We start from the raw sequence: 20,364 nt of genomic DNA on the forward strand, positions 1-20,364 counted from the left end.
TCTCTTCATCTCTTCTCTGGTGTCAGGTAGAGAGAGTTTTGCATTTTTAAGCCAATTTCCTGCAATTCTACCAATTTTCCCATGGAGCTGAGAGAACATTTAGGAGTTTTAAAGCCAATTTCCTGCAATTCTATGTTTCTTGCCATGGCTAATGCTGGGTTCTTTTACTCAAACATAACATCTATACTGCTAAATTAATTGTTTTTGGAATATTCCATTCTTCCTGACTATCTAGCTTTTATTTTGGTGATCAGTTGTATGTGATCAGACTATAATGTAAAAATATATTGGTGCATTACCTTTTGTAAATACTTTCTGTTTTTAGCCTGAAAACCTTTTCCATCACGAAAGTGTATTTGGACTTAGGCGACCCAAAAAATTATTTGGTGGCCCCAAGGATTTCAATGGCAGAAGATTCTGTGCTTGTCTGTTACAGTTTAAGCTGAAATATGTCACTTTTGGGCGACCTGACCAAATTCACATAGAAATGTTAGTTATAGATCTGTCATTCTCATTGAAAGCAAGTCTAAGAAGCGTTACATCTGTTCTATGTGCACTATTTCTATGCTTCCAATTCTGAAGTTTCGTGTTTGCATCTTTTACTTTAGTTTTTTTACACCAGCTTCAAACAGCCATTTTTGGTTATTGAAAATATATTTCAGTGGTTTAGATGGTACAATGATTCTCCAGACTATACTTTCTTGTTTTGTCACATAAACTGAAATTAGGCGAACTATTCAAACTTTTGCAACCAGGAAATGATTTGTGCATAGTGCACCTTTTTAAAGCTGAGTTGTGTTTGGTTCTCCATCCTCTTATCTTAGTCTCTGACCCACAGGGTGTTTCTGTACTGACACGAATACTGACATCTCAACGCTAGAGCCCTCTGCTTTTCGCTCAGCCTACAGACTGACACAGTGGCCTGGATATAAAGAAGGGGGGGTCCCCCTTCCCTGGTGACCAAGATAAAGAATTTAAAAAGAACGTATATCCCATCTGGATACAAGTCTTTTTGTGTAGACCCATAGTAGTTTACCCAGTCCTTTAGTCACTCATGTTTCATTTAGGAAGACCAAGCAAATATGTCTTAAGTAGAAACCAGCTAACACTGTTACACACTTACAATAAGCCACGTGTGACCAAAGATACAGGGTGAATTTAGTTAGTGCCTTGTGCGCCCAATGTTGTTTAAAATACCATATTACACACTCATTGTCTGCTGTAGATGTCTGTGTGAGGGTGTGTCTTATTGTGTGTGTGTGTGTAGGCCTTGCTCCAGACCCATGACGTGGTGGCCCATGAGGTGTACAGTGACGAGGCTCTGAGGGTGACCCCCCCGCCCACCTCACCCTACCTGAACGGAGACTCTCCCGAGAGCACCAACGGGGACATGGACCTGGAGAACGTGACTCGAGTACGCCTGGTTCAGTTCCAGAAGAACACTGACGAACCTATGGTATGACACACACAAACACCGACCACACATTTACTGAGTCTTCCTATTTGACCTTTCACCCTTGACCTCTTCAGGGCATCACTCTGAAGATGAACGATCTGAACCACTGCATAGTGGCCCGTATCATGCACGGAGGAATGATCCACAGACAAGGTACAGTACACTTTTGGAATATGCCGTACACCTGACCACAAACAGGCCCACATTCACCCTCTGTCTCACCCTCTGTCTTCTTGTAGGTACGCTGCATGTCGGCGATGAGATCAGAGAGATCAACGGGATCAGCGTTGCCAATCAGACCGTAGAACAGCTCCAGAAGATGCTGGTGTGTTGTCCAATCAGATTCTCTCGTTCTCACCATTGTCCAATCAGCTAGTTTTGTCTTTACACAGTACTACGGTACGTGTGTATCAGTGGAAGGCTCTTATTGGTTGTGATCATTTGATGATAATGTTGTGTCCCCACAGAGGGAAATGCGAGGGAGTGTTACCTTTAAGATCGTACCCAGCTACCGGTCACAGTCCATGTCTTGCGAGGTATGGACCGATTCTCTTGTGTCTCTAGAAAATCAGGTAAATGAGGTAAAGAAGCGTTCTATTCTTCAGTTATAAGTCATTTTTTGTTGGGATGTTTTTCACGTTTTTTTGTTCATGTGTGTCTGCAGAAAGAGTCCCCCGACCTATCCAGACAGTCGCCAGCGAACGGCCATGCTAGTGTCACTAGCTCCATCCTGGTGAGGAGCTGTGGCTCGATATCGCTTCTGTCAGATGAATCTATTGTGCTGTATTAGATGTGTGTTAACTCTATGTGTGCTTGTAGGATCTGCCCTCTACCATCCAGCCTAAAGGACGACAGGTGAGAGCTATAGACTTCCCTGACTCCTCCACTCCCTCTCTTCTCTGATGTCTGACTCCTCCTCTCACATGGCTTTGTCTAGACCAGGGACACCTTTTGCTTGTTTTTGTGTGTGTGGACTCGAATGTGTGTGTACGTCTGTGTGTACGTGTACATGTGTGTGTGTACGTCTGTGTGTGGGTGTACGTCTGTGTGTGGGTGTACGTCTGTGTGTGTGTGTACGTCTGTATGTGTGTGTGTACGTCTGTGTGTGTGTGTGTGTACGTCTGTGTGTGTGTGTACGTCTGTGTGTGTGTGTACGTCTGTGCGTGTGTATAAATCTGTGTATGTGTCAAACATCATTTGGATCCATGTCATCTTAAATAACCCCTGCATGTATTAAAGGGATACTTCGTGATTTTGGCAATGAAGCCCTTTATCTACTTCCCCAGAATCAGTGGAACTTGTGGATACCATTTGTATGTCTCTGCATGCAGTTTGAAGGAAGTTGCTAACTAGCGCTTGCGAAGTTGCTAACTAGTGTTGGCATTAGCATTGGCTCACATAAATACCTCCAACTTCCTTCATATGATATCCATGACTGTGGAGAAGTAGATAAAGGGCCTCATTGCAAAGTCTCCCTGTCGTAGCCTGTCTCCCTGTGTCGTAGCCCGTCCTCCTCACTCTCACCTCCTTTGTCGATGTCCCGTATGTTTTCTACTGCATGATGTGTGTGTGATGCTCTCAACCCCCTAGATCTCCAGACCTGTCATCAAGGACAAAATGTCCATCAAGGTAAGATCTCTCAGTGGATCCAAGTAGCAGTAGATCCCATGCAGTGTGTCCCTCATTGTAGCTCTTGTAGATTCAACATTAGCTGGCGTCCATAATCCCCCTCAATTAAAATGGTTGGTCGTTTGCGCGTAAGATGTAGCCAATCAGGGGCAACCAAAACGATTCAAATGGTAAAGCTTTCTTTGATGTTCCCATATTTGCTTTCTCTTCTTCGTCTTCCCTCCTCCGCCTCTTTGCTTCTTGTTTACTTTGTCGATTGTGGCCATTTCGACCAATCAGTGTCCCGTACAGCTCTCGTTAGGAGCTTGATCAATCAAAATCACTTCTTTCCTCCATACCTCCAGCTTGATCAATCAGTCCCCCTATTCCCTCCCAGATCAGCGGTCCTGACCAATCACATTCCTCGGTTTCCTCCCTCAGATCTACGTGCGTGCCCAGTTTGAGTACGACCCCGCCAAGGATGACCTCATTCCCTGTAAGGAGGCCGGGATCCGCTTCCGGGTGGGTGACATCATCCAGATCATCAGTAAGGACGACCACAACTGGTGGCAGGGCAAGCTGGAGAACACTAAGAACGGAACCGCAGGGCTCATACCGTCACCAGAACTACAAGAGTGGTGAGGACAGAACTAGAGGTTGACCGATTATGATTTTTCAACGCCGATACCGATTATTGGAGGACCAAAAAAGCCAATGCCGATTAATCGGACGATTATTATTTATTTTTTTGTAATAATGACAATTACAACAATACTGAATTAACACTTATTTTAACTTAATATAATACATCGATAAAATCAATTTAGCCTCAAATAAATATTGAAACATGTTCAATTTGGTTTAAATAATGCAAAAACAAAGTGTTGGAGAAGAAAGTGCAATATGAGCCATGTAAAAAAGCTAACGTTTCAGTTCCTTGCTTAGAACATGAGAACATATGAAAGCTGGTGGTTCCTTTTAACATGAGTCTTCAATATTCCCAGGTAAGACGTTTTAGGTTGTAGGAATTATAGGACTATTTCCCTCTATACCATTTGTATTTCATTAACCTTTGACTATTGGATGTTCTTATGGGCACTTTAGTATTGCCAGTGTGACAGTATAGCTTCCGTCCCTCTCCTCGCTCCTCCCTGGACTCGAACCAGCAACACAACGACAACAGCCACCATTGAAGCAGAGCAAGGGGAACAACTACTAGAAGGCACAGAGCGAGTGATGTTTGAAACGCTATTAGCGCGCGCTAACTAGCTAGCCATTTCATTTCGGTTACACCAGCCTCATCTCGGGAGTTGATAGGTTTGAAGTCATAAACAGCGCAATGCTTGACGCACAACAAAGAGTTGCTGGCAAAACGCAAATAAAGTGCTGTTTGAATGAATGTTTACGCGCCTGCTTCCTACCACCGCTCAGTTAGATACTTAGATACTTGTATGCTCAGTCAGATTATCTGGGGCGGCAGGTTAGCCTAGTGGTTAGAGCGTTGGACTAGTAACCGGAAGGTTGCAAGTTCAAACCCCCGAGCTGACAAGGTTCAAATCTGTCGTTCTGCCCCTGAACAGGCAGTTAACCCACTGTTCCTAGGCCGTCATTGAAAATAAGAAGTTGTTCTTAACTGACCTGCCTAGTTAAATAAAGGTTAAAAAAAATATGCAACGCAGGACACGCTAGATAATATCTAGTAATATCATCAAGTATGTGTAGTTAACTAGTGATTATGATTGATTGTTTTTTATAAGATAAGTTTAATGCAAGCTAGCAACTTACCTTGGCTTACTGCATTCGCGTAACAGGCAGTCTCCTTGTAGAGTGCAGGTCGTTATTGTGTTGGACTAGTTAACTGTAAGGTTGCAAGATTGGATCCCCCAAGCTGACAAGGTGAAAATCTGTCGTTCTGCCCCTGAACGAGGCCATCATTGAAAATAAGAAGTTGTTCTTAACTGACTTGTCTAGTTAAATAAAGGTAAAAAAACAAATGCCAAATCTGCGCCCAAAAATACAGATTTCCAATTGTTATGAAAACCTGAAATCGGCCCTAATTAATCGGCCGACTTCTAGACAGAACCCATGGAACCCATACTGTAAAAAACAGCAGGGTTGATGCTTCCGTTCCAATTCCATTTCCAATTCAGGAAGTGGATTGAAATTACAATGCAAGAATTGCAAAAAATCCTCATAGAAAAATATGCAGTGCTTTTCCCAAATGTTAAGCAGAAATTTGACTCAATTTCTGGTCTTTGGTTTTGAGGGCTGTTACCACAGAATTAAAATAACTAGGAGTAATCAGTGAAGTATCTTTATTTCCTTACATTTTACTACTCCCCCCAGGCGTGTGGCGTGCATAGCCATGGAGAAGACTAAGCAGGAGCAGCAGGCCAGCTGTACCTGGTTTGGCAAGAAGAAGAAACAGTACAAAGACAAGTACCTGGCCAAGCACAACGCAGGTACACACACACACCCACACGCACACAAACACAGCATGTTTTAATAATACAATCAGAAACCAATTCTTTATTCTGTGGAACCATGTGTGTAAAAGTGTTTGGCTTGACATGTTGGCTATAAGATATTCCAAGTGTTCCAGATGTTTCCGTTGTATTTTATATTGTATGATGCATTCAGATGTTATATCCCAGATATTCTCTTGCAGCTTTATTCACTGGCCAAAATATAGTCCCAATTCTGAATTGAGTATTTTGTTTATTGTATAATAAAGACATTCCCGGTCTGTAGAGCTAAATGCTTAGCTTATTACTGTACTGTCTGTGGAATGGTTTCCAACTGAATCTGACTGCATGTTCTTCCCCCAGAACAGGCCCCTTTCCTCCCTCAAAGAGCTCCTCTCTAAACGTTGTCTCAATGTTGACTCAATGTTACATGTCTAACTCTCCTCCCATTAACAACCTGGCCTCCGAGTCCAAGCTATGTACTGTAATGTTTTTAATTTACCTTTTCTTCAATTAACCCTCCCCTCCCTCCTTCCCTCTGTTCTGTCCATCTTTCATGCGTCTCTTACCCAATGGCTTGGCTGCATGTAAGTAACTCTGAATGATGCCCAACGATGCCCTCCTCCGTTTCTCTCCCTCTATCCTCTACTTTATTCACGCTCTTTTCCTTGTTTGACGTCAGTCCACAGTTTGAACTTCTGTCTCTCTGTTTCATTTGTTCCTCCTCGTTTTATGTGTCCTGGTTGGTCCATCTCTCACAGACCTGAAGTATTGAACTTGTGATGTCAAATCATTCCAATCCCATTTAGGCCCTTTAGATGGCAAAAACAAACCGCTATCTTTTTCAAACTGTTATCAGTAAACTTATTTCAGAGATCCATTCTTTATTTAAGCCATTCATTTCTTTCACCTTCCTGTGCTGTGCACTACAGACGACCCCCTTCCATTGTGTCTGTGTTCCATCATTCCTATGGCTCTCAGTGAACATCTCTAATGCCTTTCACCTTCTCTGTTTCAGTGTTTGACCAACTAGACCTGGTCACGTATGAAGAGGTGGTCAAACTGCCTGCATTCAAGAGGAAAACGCTTGTTTTGTTGGGTACGTTAGACAGATGGTTCTTAGGTACCTGTTAACGTGGGTGGTTCCCTTTTTGGGAACGACCCCTCCCACGTTCAGCTGGAACGTTGCGCATGGAATGCAAAAATATTCTTAAAAATATTTAACCTCCACACATTAACAAGTCCAATAGCTCAAATGAAAGATAAACACCTTGTTCATCTAGCCAGCGAGTCAGATTTCTAAAATGTTTTACGGCGAAAACATAGCACATATTTATGTCAAACCAGCACCAAAGACACAGCTAAATTGAATAGCCATGTTGAACAAAAGATGCAATCAACATTAAAAGAAAAATAATTCACTGACCCTTTGAAAATCTTCATCAGATGACAGTAATAGGACATGTTACACAGTACATTTATGTTTTTTTCAATAATATGCCATTTATATCCATAAATCTTTGTTTACAATGACGCCATGTTCAAAAAATGCTACTCAAATGTCCGGAGAAATGACGATAGCTCCACCAGATAAAGTCAGATAACAAGCAATACACATCATAAACTTTGACTAAATATACATGTTCTACATATAGATAGAAAGATACACTTCTTCTTAATGCAACCGCTGTGTTACATTTATTTTTAACGTTACAGAATTCGTTCACTAGGCTATAATATGAGACGGCCCTCAGACATTAGCATTATGTCTCCTCTATGTTGGCGTCCACAGAAACACAAAATTACCACATAAATATTCCCTTACCTTTGATGTTCTTCGATCAGAAGACGTGGAAGGAGTCATACTTACCAAAAACTGCGTTTGGCTTTCAAGTCTGTGTCTTTGGGTTATCAAACGCGACAAATTCCGTCTGAAATGCAGCCAAAATTCTAGTGGATGCGCAACAAAACAAAATTGTCCCTAATTAATCAGCCATTCCGATAAATCGTTCGACCTCTAGTGTTAACTAAAGGGGAACAGTTGACAACACATTATTTAACGTCTCTGTCTCAATGTCTTATGTGTGTCTCTCTTCCCAGGGGCCCATGGAGTTGGCAGGAGGCACATCAAGAACACGCTCATCACTAAGCACCCAGACCGATTTGCCTACCCCATTCCTCGTAAGAGACCTACTACCACTACCACTGTTACTACCACCACTACTACTACCGCCACTACCACCGCTACTACCACTATCACCGCTACTACCACCGCTACTACTACCACACCTACTACTACAACTACTACATCCACTACTACCACCACTACTGTACCGCTACTGCCGCCGCTGCTGCCTGCCGCTGCTGCCACTATCACCGCTGCTGCTGCTGCTGCTGCCGCCACACCTGCTGCTGCCACTGCTGCGCTGCTGCTGCCACTGCTCGCCCACTGCTGCTGCTGCCACCACTGCTGCCACTGCTGCTGCCTGCTGCTGCTGCCTGCCGCCGCCGCTGCTGCTGGCTGCTGCCGTTGCCGCCCGCCACTGCTGCTGCTGCCGCCGCCGTCGCTGCTGCTGTTGCACGTTGCCGTGCCGCCCTGCTGCTGCTGCCGCCGCCGCCGCTCGCTGGGCTGTTGTCCGTTGCCGCCCTGCTGCCGCTGCTGCTGCCGCCGCCGCCGCTGCCGCTGTTGCTGCCGCCGCCGCCGCCGCTGCCGCTGCCGCTGCTGCTGCTGCTGTTGTCTGTTGCGCCGCTGCTGCTGCTGCCGCCGCCGCTGCTGCTGCTGCTGCCACTTGCCGCTGCTGCTGCTGCTGCTGCCGCCGCTGCTGCTGTTGCCGTTGCCGCCCTGCTGCTGCTGCTGCTGCCGCCGCGTCGCTGCCGCTGCTGTTGCTGCCGTTGCCGCCCTGCCACTGCCGCCACCGCCGCTGGGCTGCTGTCGTTGCTGCCCCGCCGCCGCCGCTGCTGCTGCCGCCTGCTGCTGCTGCTGTCGCCGCCCTGCCACTGCTGCTGCCGCCGCCGCCGCTGACCGCTGCTGCTGCTGTTGCTGCTGCCGCTGCTGCCGCCGCCGCCGCTCTGCTGCTGCCGTTGCTGCCTGCTGCCGCTGCCGCTGCCGCCGCTGCTGCTGCTGCTGCTGTTGCTGTTGCTGCCTGCCATGCCACTGCTGCTGCCGCTGCTGCTGCCGTCGCTGCTGCTGCTGCTGCCGCCCCACCGCCTGCTGCTGCCGCTGCTGTCGCTGCTGCTGCTGCTGCCGCTGCTGCCGCCGCTGCTGCTGCTGCCACTGCTGCTGCCGCTGCTGCTGCCGCCGCCGCTGCTGCTGCTGCTGCCACTTGCCGTTGCCGCCGCTGCTGCTGCTGCTGCTGCCGCCGCCGCCGTCGCTGCTGCTGCTTGTCGTTGCCGCTGCCTGCCGCCGCTGCTGCTGCTGCTCGTCGCTGCTGCTGCGTTGCGCCGCTGCCACTGCTGCTGCCGCCGCCGCCGCTCAGGCTGCTGCTGCGTTGCCGCCCGCCGCTGCTGCTGCCGCCGCCGCTGCTGGCTGCTTGTCGTTGCCGCCCTGCCACTGCTGCCGCCGCCGTCGCTGGGCTGCTGCTCGTTGCCGCCCGCCCGCTGCTGCTGCTGCTGCTGCTGCTGCCGCTGCTGCTCGTTGCTGCTGCCGCCCTGCTGCTGCTGCTGCCGCCGCTGCTGCTGCTGCTGCTGCTCGTTGCCGCCGCCACTAGCCGCCGCTGCTGCTGCCGCCGCCGCTGCCGTGCTGCTGCTGCCGCTGCCACTGCTGCCTGCCGCCGCTCGCTGCTGCTGCCGCTGCTGCCACTGCTGCTGCTGCTGCTGCCGCTGCTCGTTGCCGTTGCCGCCCTGCTGCTGCTGCTGCCGCCGCCGTCAGCTGCTGCCGTTGACGTTGCCGCCACTACTGCCGCTGCTGCTGCCTGCCGTGCCGCTGCTGCTGCTGCTGTTGCCGCCGCCGCTGCCGCTGCTGCTGCTGCTGCTGCTTGCCTGCCTTGCCACTGCTGCCGCCGCCGCACTGCTGCTGCTGCCGCCGCGCCAGTTCGTGCCGTGCCGTTGCTGCCCCGCCGCCGCTGCTGCTGCCGCTGCTGCGTTGCCGCTGGCTGCGTTGCCGCCGCCGCTGCTGCTGCCGCCGCCGCCGTCTGCCGCTGAAATGCTGTCGTTGCCGTTGCCGCCCTGTGCCACTGCTGCTGCTGCTGCTGCCGCCGTTATCGCTGCCGCTGCTGCCATCGTTGCTGCTGCCGCCCGCTGCTGCTGCTGCCGCCGCCGCCGCTGCCGTACGTTACCGTTGCCGCCCACTGCCACTGCTGCTGCTGCCGCCGCTGCTGCTGCTGCTGCGCCGCTGCCGCTCAGCTGCCGCTGCTGCCGCCGCTGCTGCTGCTGCTGCCGCCGCTGCCGCTGCCGTTGCCTGCTGCCGCCGCCCATTCGCTGCTGCTGCCGCCGCTTGCCGCTGCCGTTGCCGCCATGCTGCTGCCGCCGCTGCTGCTGCTGCTGCCGCCGCCACTGCTGCTGCCGCCGCTGCCGCCACTGCTGCTGCTGCTGCTGCTGCCGCCACTCGCTGCTGCCGCCGACTGCTGCTCGCCGCCGCTGCTGCTGCTGCTGCTGCTGCTGCCGCTGCCGCCGCTGCTGCTGCTGCAGCTGCGCTCGTTGCCGCTGCCGCCCGTGCCACTGCTGCTGCCGCCGTGCTGCTGCTGCTGCGTTGCCGCTGCTGCTGCTGCCGCTGCTGCGCCGCCGCTGCTGCCGCTGCTGCTGCCGCCGCCGCTGCTGCTGCTGCCGCCGCCGCCCGCTGCTGCTGCTGCTGCCGCCGCCGTGCCGCTGCTGCTGCACTGCTGCTGCCGCTGCTGTCGCTGCCGCCGCTGCTGCTGCCCATGCCGCTGCTGCCGCCGCCGTTGCCGCTGCTCGTTGCCTGCTCCTGCCGCTGCTGCCGCTGCTGCTGCTGCTGCTGCCATTTGCCGCTGCTGCTGCTGCCGCTGCCGCTGCCGTTGCTGCGCTGCCGTGCTGCTGCTGCTGCCGCTGCCACGCTGCTGGTTGTCGTTGCCTGCCGCCGTGCCGCTGCTGCTGCTGCGCCTGCCGCCGCTGCTGCTGCCTGCTGCCACCGCCGTTGCTGCCCTGCTGCTGCTGCCGCTGCTGCTGCTGCCGCCGTCGCTGCTGCACTGCGTGCTCACTTGCCGCCGCCATGCTGCTGCCGCCGCTGCTGCCGCCGCTGCCACTGCTGCCGCCGCTGCTGCTGCTGCCGCCGCCGTGCTGCTGCTGCTGCTGCTGCTGCCGTTGCCGCCCATGCCGCCTGCCGCTGCTGCTGCCGCCGCTGCTGCTGCCGCCCGCCAGTGCCGCTGCCGCCGCCGCCGCTGCTGCCGCCGCTGCTGCTGCCGCTGCTGCCGCTGCTGCCGCTGCTGCCGTTGCCGCCATGCTGCTGCTGCCGCCGCCGCTGCTGCTGCGTGCTGCCGCTGCCGCCGCTGCCCTGCTGCCGCCGCCGCCGCCGCTGCTGCCGCTGTTGCGTTGCCCGCTGCCGCTGCTGCTGCCGCTGCTGCTGCTGCTGCTGCTGGCTGCTGCCGTTGCCGTTGCCGCCCCGCTGCCGCTGCTGCTGCCCGCCGCCGTTGCTGCTGCTGCTGCTGCCGCCACTGCCGCTGCTGCTGCTGCTGCCGCCGCTGCGCTGCTGCTGCTGCGTTGCCGTTGCCGTTGCCACCACCGCCGCTGCTGCCGCCGCCGCCGCCACTGCTGCTGCTGCTGCTGCCGCTGCTCGCCGCCGTGCTGCCGCCGCCGCTGCTGCCCGCTGCTGCCGCCGCTGCTGCTGCTGCCACCGCCGTGCTGCCGCTGCCGCCGCCACTGCTGCTGCTGCTGCTGCTGCCGCCGTGCTGCTGCTGCTGCTGCCGCACCGCCTGCCGCTGCTGCCGCCGCTGCTGCTGCTGCCACTGCTGCCGCTGCTGCTGCCTGCTGCCGCCCTGCCACTGCTGCTGCTGCTGCTGGCTGCTGCTGCCGCCGCTGCCGCTGCTGCCCGCCGCCGCCGCTGACGCTGCCGCTGCTGCTGCCGCTGCTGCTGCTGCTGCTGCTGCTGCTGCTGCCGCTGCTGCCGCTGCCACCGCCGCCGCCGCTGCTGCTGCCGCTGCTGCTGCTGCCGCTGCCGCTGCTGCTGCCGCTGCCGCCGCCGCCGCTGCCGCTGCGCCGCTGCTGCCGCTGCTGCTGCCACTGCTGCTGCCGCCGCCGTCGCTGCTGCTGCCGCTGCCGCCCGCCGCTGCTGCTGCTGCCGCCGCTGCTGCTGCCGCTGCCGTTGCTGCTGCCTGCCGCTGCTGCTGCTGCCGCCGCCGTCGCTGCTGCTGCTGCGTTGCCGCCGCCGCCGCTGCCGCTGCTGCTGCCGCCGTCGCCGCCGCTGCTGCTGCCGCTGCTGCTGCCGCCGCCGTCTGCTGCTGCTGCCGCCGTCCCCGCCACTGCCGCTGCTGCTGCTGCCGCTTGCTGCCGCTGCCCATGCCGCTGCTGCTGCTGCTGCCGCCGCTGCTGCTGCACGCTGCTGCTGCTGCTGCCGTGCTGCTGCCGCTGCTGCCTGCTGCCGCCGCCGGCTGCCGCTTTGCTGCCGTTGCCGCCGCTGCCACTGCTGCTGCCGCCCTGCTGCTGCCGCTGTTGCCGCTGCTGCTGCCACCCGCTGCTGCTGCCGCCGCCGCTCGCTGGGCTGCCAATCGTTGCCGCCGCTGCTGCCGCTGCTGCTGCCGCCGCCGCCGTGCTGCTGCGTCGTTGCCGTTGCCGCTGCTGCTGCTGCTGCTGCCGCCGCTCGCTGCTGCTGCTCGCTGCTGCTGCCGCCGCCGCCGCTGCTGCTGCTGCCGCCGCTGCGCCGCTGCTGCTGCTCGCTGCCGCCGCCGCCGCTGCTGCTGCCGCTGCTGCCGCCGCCTGCCGCTGCTGCTGCTGCTGCTGTTGCCGCCGCTGCTGCTGCCGCTGCTGCCTGCTGCTGCTGCTTGCCGCCGCTGCCGCTGCTGCTGCTGCCGCCGCCTGCTGCCGCCCTGCCGCTGCCGCCGCTGGGCTGCCATCGTTGCCACTGCCATCCCGCTGCTGCTGCTGCCGCCGCCGCTGCTGACCGTTGCCACTGCCGCCCGTGCCGCTGCTGCCGCTGCCGCCGCTGCCGCTGGCTGTCGTTGCCGTTGCCGCCCGCCACTGCCGCTGCTGCCGCCGCTGGGCTGCTTGCGTTGCCGCCCTGCCGCCCTGCCGCCGCCGCTGCTGCTGGGCTGTTGTCGTTGCCGTTGCCGCCGCTGCTGCTGCTGCTGCCGCCGCTGGCTGCTGCCATCGTTGCCGCTGCCGCTGCTGCTGCTGCTGCTGCCGCCGTCCGCTGCTGCTCGTTGCGTTGCCGTTGCCGCCACTGCTGCCGCTGCCGCCGCCGCCTGTGCTGCTGCTGCCACTGCTGCCGCCCGCCGCTGCTGCCGCTGCCACTGCTGCTGCTGTCGCTGCCGCTGCTGCCTGCTGCTGCCGCTGCCGCTGCCACTGCCACTGCCGCTGCCGCCGCTGCTGCTGCTGCCAGTTGCCGCCGCCCGTGCCGCCTGCCGCTGCCGCCGCCGCTGGGCTGTCGTTGCCGCCCCGCCGCTGCTGCTGCCGCCGCCGCCGCTGCTGCTGTTGCGTTGCCGCCGCTGCCACTGCCGCTGCCACTGCTGCTGCTGCTGCGTTGCCGCTGCCGCCACTGCTGCTGCCGCTGCCGCTGCTGCTGCCGCTGCTGCTGCTGCCGCCGCTGCCACTGCTGCTGCTGCCGCCGCCGTGCCACTGCTGCTGCCGCTGCTGCTTGCCGCCCGGTGCGCCGCTGCTGCTGCCGCCGCTGCCGCTGCTGCTGCTGCTGCTGCTGCTGCCGTTGCCGTGCCGCCGCTGCCGCCGCTGCTGCTGCTGCTGCTGCTGCTGCCGCTGCCGCTGCCGCTGCCGCCCTGCTGCTGCTGCTGCTGCCGCCTGCTGCTGGGCTGCCGTCGCTGCCGCTGCTGCTGCTCGCCGCTGCTGCTGCCGCCGCCGCCCGCTGCTGCTGCCGCCGCCGCTGCCGCTGCTGCTGCTGCTGCTGCCGCCGCCGCTGCTGCTGCTGTTGCCGCCCATTGCTGCCGCCGCCGCCGCTGCCTGCTGCTGCTGCCGCCGCCGCCGCTGCCACTGCTGCCACGTTCGCTGCTGCTGCCGCCCGCCCTGCTGCTGCTGCCGCCGCCGCCGCTGCTGCTGCCGCTGCGCTGCCGTTGCCGCTGCCACCCTGCTGCTGCTGCTGCCGCCGCCGCTGCTGCCGCTGCTGCCAGTGCCGTTGCCGCCCGCCACCGCCGCTGCTGCCGCCGCCGCCGCTGCTGCTGCTGCTGCTGTTGCCGCCGTGCCGCTGCCGCTGCCGCTGCTGCCGCTGCTGCTGCTGCTGCTGCTGCTGCTGCCACTGCTGCTGCTGCCGCCGCCGTCTGCCGCTGCTGCTGCTGCCTGCTGCTCGTTACTGCCGCTGCCGCTGCCACTGCCGCTGCGTCGCTGCCGCCACTGCTGCTGCTGCTGCTGCCGCCGCTGCCGCTGCTGCTGCTGCCGCTTGCCGCTGCGCCGCTGCCGCTGCCGCTGCTGCTGCCGCCACCGCCTGCCGCTGCCGCTGCCTGCCGCCGCTGCTGCTGCCCGCCGCCGCTGCCGCTGCTGCTGCCGTTGCCGCCCTGCCGCTGCTGCTGCCGCCGCCGTCTGCTGCTGCCGCTGCTGCCGCCGTTGCCGCTGCCGCTGCTGCTGCTGCCGCCGCCGCCGCCGCCGCTGGGCTGCTGCGTTGCCGCCCGCCTGCCACTGCCACTGCCGCCGCCGCCGCTGCTGCTGCTCGTTGCCGCCCTGCCGCTGCTGCTGCTGCTGCCGCTGCTCGCTGCTGCTGTTGTCGTTGCTTGCCGCCACTGCTGCCGCTGCCGCTGCTGCCGCCGCCGCTGCTGCTGCCGCCCGCGTGCCACTGCTGCCGCTGCCGCGCCGTGCTGCTGCTGCTGCCGCCTCGCTGCTGCTGCTGCCGCTGCCACCACGCCGTGCTGCCGCCGCCGCTGCCTGCTGCTGCCGCCGCTGCTGCTGCTGCCGCCGCCGTGCTGCTGCTGCTGCTGCCGTGCTGCCGCCCGCTGCCGCTGCTGCTGCTGCTGCCGCTGCTGCTGCTGCTGCTGCTCGTTGCCGTTGCCGCCCGTGCCGCTGCTGCTGCCGCCGCCGCTGGGCTGCTGCGTTGCTGCTGCCGTGCCTGCTGCTGCCGCCCAGCCGCTGCTGCGTTGCCGTGCTGCCGCCGCTGCTGCTGCTGCTGCTGGTTGCCGTCGCTGCTGCCGCTGCCGCTGCCGCCGCCGTCGCTGCTGCTGCTTGCCGTTGCCGCCCGTTGCTGCTGCTGCTGCTGCCGCCGCTCGCTGCTGCTGCTCCAGTTGCCGCCCTGCTGCCGTGCCTGCTGCTGCTGCCGCCGCCGTCACTGCTGCTGCTGTCGTTGCCATTGCCGCTGCCACCGCTGCTGCTGCTGCCGCTGCCGCCGCTGCTGCTGCTGCGTTTGCCGCTGCTGCCTGCCGCCACTGCCGCTGCCGCCTGCTGCTGCTGCTGCTGCTGCTGCTGCCGTTGCCACCCTGCCGCTGTCGTGCTGCTGCGCTGCCGCCACCGCTGCTGCTGCTGCCGTTGCTGCCCATGCCGCTGCTGCTGCTGCTGCCGCGCTGCTGCCGTGCCGCCCCGCTGCCGCTGCTGCTGCTGCTGCTGCTGCTGCTGCTGCCGTTGCCTGCCGCCCATGCCACTGCTGCTGCTGCCGCCGCTGCTGCTGCTGCTGCTGCTGCCGCTTTGCCGCCCGTGCTGCCGCTGCTGCTGCCGCCGCCGCCGCTGCTGCTGCTGCTGCTGCTTGCTGCCGCCCCGTGCCTGCTGCTGCTGCCGCCGCCTCTGCTGCTGGCTGCTCGTTGCGTTGCCGCCCGCTGCTGCTGCTGCTGCCGCCGTCGCTGCTGCTTGCCGCCGCCGCTTGCCGCCGCCGCTGCTGCTGCCGCTGCTGCTGCTGCTGCCGCTGCTGCCGCTGCCGCCTGCTGCTGCCGCTGCTGCTGCTGCTGCTGCTGCTGCCGCCGCCCGCTGCTGCTGCCGCCGCTGCTGCTGCTGCTGCTGCCTGCCGCCGCCACTGCTGCCGCTGCCATGCCGCCGCTGCCGCTGCTGCTGCTGCTGCTGCTGCTCGCTGCCGCTGCTGCTGCCCGTGCTGCTGCTGCCGCCGCCGTGCTGCCGCTGCCGCCCGTTGCCCCGCTGCTGCTGCTGCTGCTGCCGTCGCTGCTGCTGCTGCGTTGCCTGCCTGCTGCTGCTGCTGCTGCTGCCGCCGTCGCTGCTGCTGTTGCTTGCCGCCCTGCTGCCGCTGCTGCTGCCGCCGCCGCTGCTGCTGCTGCTGCCGCTGCCATGCTGCTGCTGCTGCCGCCGCCGCCGCTGCTGCGCTGCTGTTGCCGCCCTGCTGCTGCTGCTGCCGCCGCTGCTGCTGCTGCCGCTGCTGCGTTGCTGCCCGTGCCGCTGCCACTGCTGCCGCTGCTGCTGCCGCTGCTGCTGCTGCCGCTGCTGCCCTGCCACTGCTGCCGCCTGCCGCTGCGCTGCCACTGCTGCTGCTGCCGCCATGCTGCTGCTGCCGCTGCTTGCCTGCCGCTGCTGCTGCTGTCGTTATCGTGCCGCCGTGCCACTGCTGCTGCCGCTGCCGCTGGCTGTTGTCGTTGCCGCCCTGCCCGCCTGCCGCCGCCGTCGCTGCTGCTGCTGCTTGCCGCTGCCCATGCCGCTGCTGCTGCCGCCTGCCGCTGCTGCGTTGCCGCTGCTGCTGCCCGCCGCTGCTGCTGCTGCCGCCGCGCTGCCTGCTGCTGTCCGCTGCCGCCGCTGCCGCTGCTGCCGCCGCCATCCGCTGCCGCTGCTGCTGTCGTGCCGCCACTGCCACCCTGCCGCCGCTGCTGCCGCCGCCTGCTGCTGCCGCTGCGCTGCCGCGCTGCCGCTGCCGCTGCTGCTGCTGCCGCCGCTGCTGCTGCTGCTGCCGCCGTTGCCGTTGCCGCCCTGCCACTGCTGCCGCCGCCGCTCGCTGCCGCTGCTGCTGCTGCCGTGCTGCCGCCTGCTGCCGCTGCCGCCTGCTGCCGCTGCTCGCTGCCACTGCTGCTGCCGCTGCCGCCGCTGCTGCTGCTGCCGCTGCTGCTCACTGTTGCCACCGCTCGCTGCTGCTGCTGCCGCCCTGCTGCTGCTGCTGCTGCCGCTGCTGCTCGTTGCTGCTGTTGCCGCCCGCTGCTGCCGCTGCTGCCGCCGCCGTGCTGCTGGCATGCTGTCGCTGCTGCTGCTGCTGCTGCCGCTGCCGCCGCTGCTGCTGCTGCCGCCGCTCGCTGCCGCTGCTGCTGCTCGCTGCCGCCCATGCCGTGCTGCTGCTGCCGCTGCTGCCTGCCGCCGCTGCTGCTTGCTCGTTGCCCATGCCGTGCCGCTGCTGCTGCCTGCCGCTGCTGCCGCTGCTTGCCGCCGCTGCCGCTGCTGCTCGCTGCTGCCGCTGCGCTGCCTGCCACTGCTGCTGCTGCTGCTGCTGCTGTCTGCCACTGCTGCCGCCCACCGCCACTGCTGCCGCCGCTCGCTGCTGCTGTCGCTGCTGCTTGCCGCCGCTGCTGCTGCTGCTGCTGCTGCTGCCGCTGCGCTGCCACTGCTGCCGCCCTGCCGCTGCCTGCTGCTGCCGCTGCTGCCACTGCTGCTGCTGCTGCTGCTGCTGCTGCCGCCGCTGCTGCTGCCGCCGCTGTCGCTGCTGCTGTTGCCGTTGCCGCCCGTATGCTGCTGCTGCTGCTGCCGCTGCTGCGCTGCCGCTGCTGCTGTTGCGTTGCCGCCCATGCCACTGCTGCTGCCGCCACCGCTCGCTGCTGCTGCTCGCTGCCGTTGCCGCCCGTGCCGCTGCTGCTGCTGCCGCCGCCGCTGCCGCTGGACTGTTGCACGCCTGCCGCCCGTTGCCGCTGCTGCTGCTGCCGCCGCCGCTGCTGCTGCTGCTGTTGCCGCCCTGCCGCCCTGCTGCTGCCACTGCCGCCGTCGCTGGGCTGCTGTCGTTGCCGTTGCCGCCCGCCGCCGCTGCTGCCGCCGCCGTGCTGGCTGTTGCTGTTGCCGTGCTGCCCGCTGCCACTGCCGCTGCTGCTGCTGCTGTCGCTGCTGCTGCCGCTGCTGCTGCTGCTGCCGCCACCACCGCCGTCGCTGCTGCTGCCGCCGCTGCTGCTGCTGCTGCTGCTGCCGCTGCCTGCTGCTCTGCCGCCGCCGCTGCTGCCGTGCTGCTGCTGCTGCTGCCGTTGCCGCCGCCGCTGCCACTGCTGCTGCTGCCGCCGTCTGCTGCCCTGCTGCCACTGCTGCTGCCGCTGCTGTCGCTGCCGTTGTCGTTGCCCGCCGCCATGCTGCCGCCATCGCCGCTGCTGGACACGCTGCCTGCTGCCGTTGCCGCTGCCGCCACTGCTGCTGCCGCCGCCGCTGCTGTCGCTGCCGCTGCCGCTGCCTGCTGCCGCTGCTGCTGCTGCCGCCGCCTGCTGCTCGTTCGCCACCCATGCCACTGCTGCTGCTGCCGCCGCTGCCGCTCGTTGCCGCTGCTGCTGCCGTTTGCCGCCCGTCCGCTGCTGCTGCTGCCGCCCGCCGTGCTGCTGCTGCTGCCGCCGTCTGCTGCTGCTTGCCACGCTGCCCTGCCACTGCTGCTGCTGCCGTCCGCTGCTGTCTGTCGTTGCCGCCGCTGCTGCCGCCCTGCCGCTGCTGCTGCCGCCGCTGCTGCTGCTGATCGCTGCCGCTGCTGCCACTGCCGCCGCTGCTGCCACTGCTGCTACTGCCGCCGTGCCTGCTGCCGCCGCCGCTGGTTGCCGTTGCCGCTGCCGCCGCTGCCGCTGCCTGCCGCCGCCTGGGCTGTCGGCTGCTGCTGCCGCCCTGCCGCTGCTGCTGCCGCCGCCGTCGCTGGGCTGTTGTCGTTGCCGCCCATGCCACTGCCTGCCGCCTGCTGCGTCGCTGCCGCTGCTGCCGTTGCCGCCCGTGCCACCCGTGCCACTGCTGCTGCCGCCGCTCGCTGCTGCTGCTGTCGTTGCCGCCGTGCCGCCGCCCCGCCGCTGCTGCTGCCGCCGCCGTGCCGCTGCCACTGCTGCTTGCGTCGCTGGGCTGTTGTCGTTGCCGCCGCCCTGCTGCTGCTGCCGCCGCCGCCGCTGCTGCTGTCGTTGCCGCCCGCCACCGCTGCCACTGCTGCCGCCGCCGCCGCCGCTGCCACTGCCACTGCTGCCACCCGCCACTGCTGCTGCCGCCGCCGTCGCTGCTGCTGCACCTGCCGCTGTTGCCGCCTGCTGCTGCTGCCGCCGCCGTCGCTGCTGCTGTCGTTGCCGCTGCCCTGCCCTGCTGCCGCTGCTGCTGCCGCCGTCGCTGGGCTGCCGCTTTGATGCGTGCCGCCCTGCTGCTGCTGCCGCCGCCGCCGCTGCTGTTGTCGTTGCCGCCCGCCGCTGCTGCTGCCGCCGCCGCCGCTGCTGCGTTGCTCGCCATGCCACTGCTGCCGCTGCTGCTGCTGATGTAACAGACGTTGCCGCCGTTGCCTGCCGCTGCCGCTGCTGCCGTGTTGCCGTTGCCGCCCTGCCCACTGCTGCTGCCGCCGCCGCTCTGCTCGCTGGGCTGGTTGCCGTTGCCGCCCCGCCTGCCACTGCTGCGCTGCCGCCGCCGCCGCTGCTGCTGCTTGTCGTCCGTTGCCGCCCGTGCCGCTGCTGCTGCCGCCGCCGTCGCTGGGCTGCTGCGTTGCCGCCCGCCCGTGCCACTGCTGCCGCCGCCGCCGCTGCTGCTGCTGCCGCCTTGCTGCTGCTGCCGCCCGTGCCGCTGCTGCTGCCGCCGCCGTCGCTGCTGCTGCTGCCGTTGCCGCTGCGTGCCGCCACTGCCGCCGCTGCCGCCTGCATCGTTGTCGTTGCTGCTGCTCGTTGCCACTGCTGCTGCCGCCGCCGCTGCTGCCCAGCTGCCGCTGTGCGTTGCCGTTGCCGCCCTGCTGCCGCTGCCTGCCGCCGCCGCCGCTGGGCTGCTGTCGTTGCCGCCCTGCCGCTGCTGCTGCTGCTGCCGCCGCCGTCGCTGGGCTGCTGCCGTTGCCGCTGCTGCTGCTGCTGCCGCTGCTGCTGCTGCTGCCGCTGCTGCCGCTGCCTGCTGCTCGCTGCCGCTGCTGCCACCATGCTGCTGCTGCCTGCCGCTGCTGCCTGCCGCCAATCGCTGGCTGTTGCCGTTGCCGCCCTGCCCGCTGCTGCTGCTGCTGCCGCCGCCGCTGCTGCTGCTGCACTCGTTGCCGCCCCGTGCCGCTGCTGCTGCTGCCGCCGCCGCCGCTATCATGCTGCCACGCTGCTTGCTGCTGCTGCCACTGCCTGCCGCCCGCCGCTGCTGCTGCATGCCGCTGCCACGTTGGGCTGCTGTTGCCGCCACTGCTGCTGCCGCCGCCCTGCTGCTGCTGCCGCCGTCGTGCCGCTGCTGCCGCGCCGCTGCTGCTGCTGCTGCTGCTGCCGCCATGCTGCTGGGACTGCCTGCCGCCGCCTGCTGCCACTGCTGCTGCTGCTGCTGCTGCTGCCGTTGCAGCCACTGGGACCACCGCCGCCGCTGCCGCTGCTGCTGCTGCTGCTGCTGCTGCTGCCGTTGCCTGCTGCCACTGCTGCCGCCGCTGCTGCTGCTGCTGCTGTTGCCGTTGCCCCGTGCCAGATGGACCGCCGCCGCCGTCGCCGCTGCTGCTGCTGCTCGTTGCTGCCCTGCCGCTGCTGCTGCCGCCGCCGCCTCGCTGCTGCTGCTGCGCTGCCGCTGCTGCCACTGCCGCTGCCGCCGCTGCTGCTGCTGCTGCTGCTGCTGCTGCTGCTGCGCTGCCGCTGCTGTCATCGCCGCTGCCGCCGCCGCTGCCGCTGCTGCTGCTGCCGCCGTCGCTGCTGCTGCTGCTGTGCCACCGTCATGCTGCTGCTGCCGCCC

At 62.7% G+C, this 20,364-nt stretch overlaps 1 protein-coding gene across 18 annotated transcripts in view; it reads left to right on the plus strand.

Moving 5' to 3' along the window:
* Window positions 1–20,364, plus strand: part of LOC118371831 (peripheral plasma membrane protein CASK-like) — a 65,090-nt gene that overhangs the window by 36,753 nt on the left and 7,973 nt on the right. For 7 of the 18 annotated variants that reach the window (XM_052499742.1, XM_052499745.1, XM_052499741.1 and 4 more), the window contains 11 exons: window positions 1,268–1,456; window positions 1,531–1,609; window positions 1,696–1,781; window positions 1,924–2,028; window positions 2,121–2,189; window positions 2,276–2,311; window positions 3,047–3,085; window positions 3,506–3,702; window positions 5,411–5,526; window positions 6,548–6,628; window positions 7,630–7,710. In XM_052499742.1, the coding sequence (XP_052355702.1) occupies window positions 1,268–1,456; window positions 1,531–1,609; window positions 1,696–1,781; window positions 1,924–2,028; window positions 2,121–2,189; window positions 2,276–2,311; window positions 3,047–3,085; window positions 3,506–3,702; window positions 5,411–5,526; window positions 6,548–6,628; window positions 7,630–7,710 (1,078 nt within the window). The remainder of the gene's footprint in view (window positions 1–1,267; window positions 1,457–1,530; window positions 1,610–1,695; window positions 1,782–1,923; window positions 2,029–2,120; window positions 2,190–2,275; window positions 2,312–3,046; window positions 3,086–3,505; window positions 3,703–5,410; window positions 5,527–6,547; window positions 6,629–7,629; window positions 7,711–20,364) is intronic. The other 11 variants (XM_052499757.1, XM_052499758.1, XM_052499760.1 and 8 more) reach the window with 6 other exon arrangements.

This window comes from Oncorhynchus keta, chromosome 37 (genome assembly GCF_023373465.1).
Source record: "Oncorhynchus keta strain PuntledgeMale-10-30-2019 chromosome 37, Oket_V2, whole genome shotgun sequence".
Lineage (NCBI taxonomy): Eukaryota > Metazoa > Chordata > Actinopteri > Salmoniformes > Salmonidae > Oncorhynchus > Oncorhynchus keta.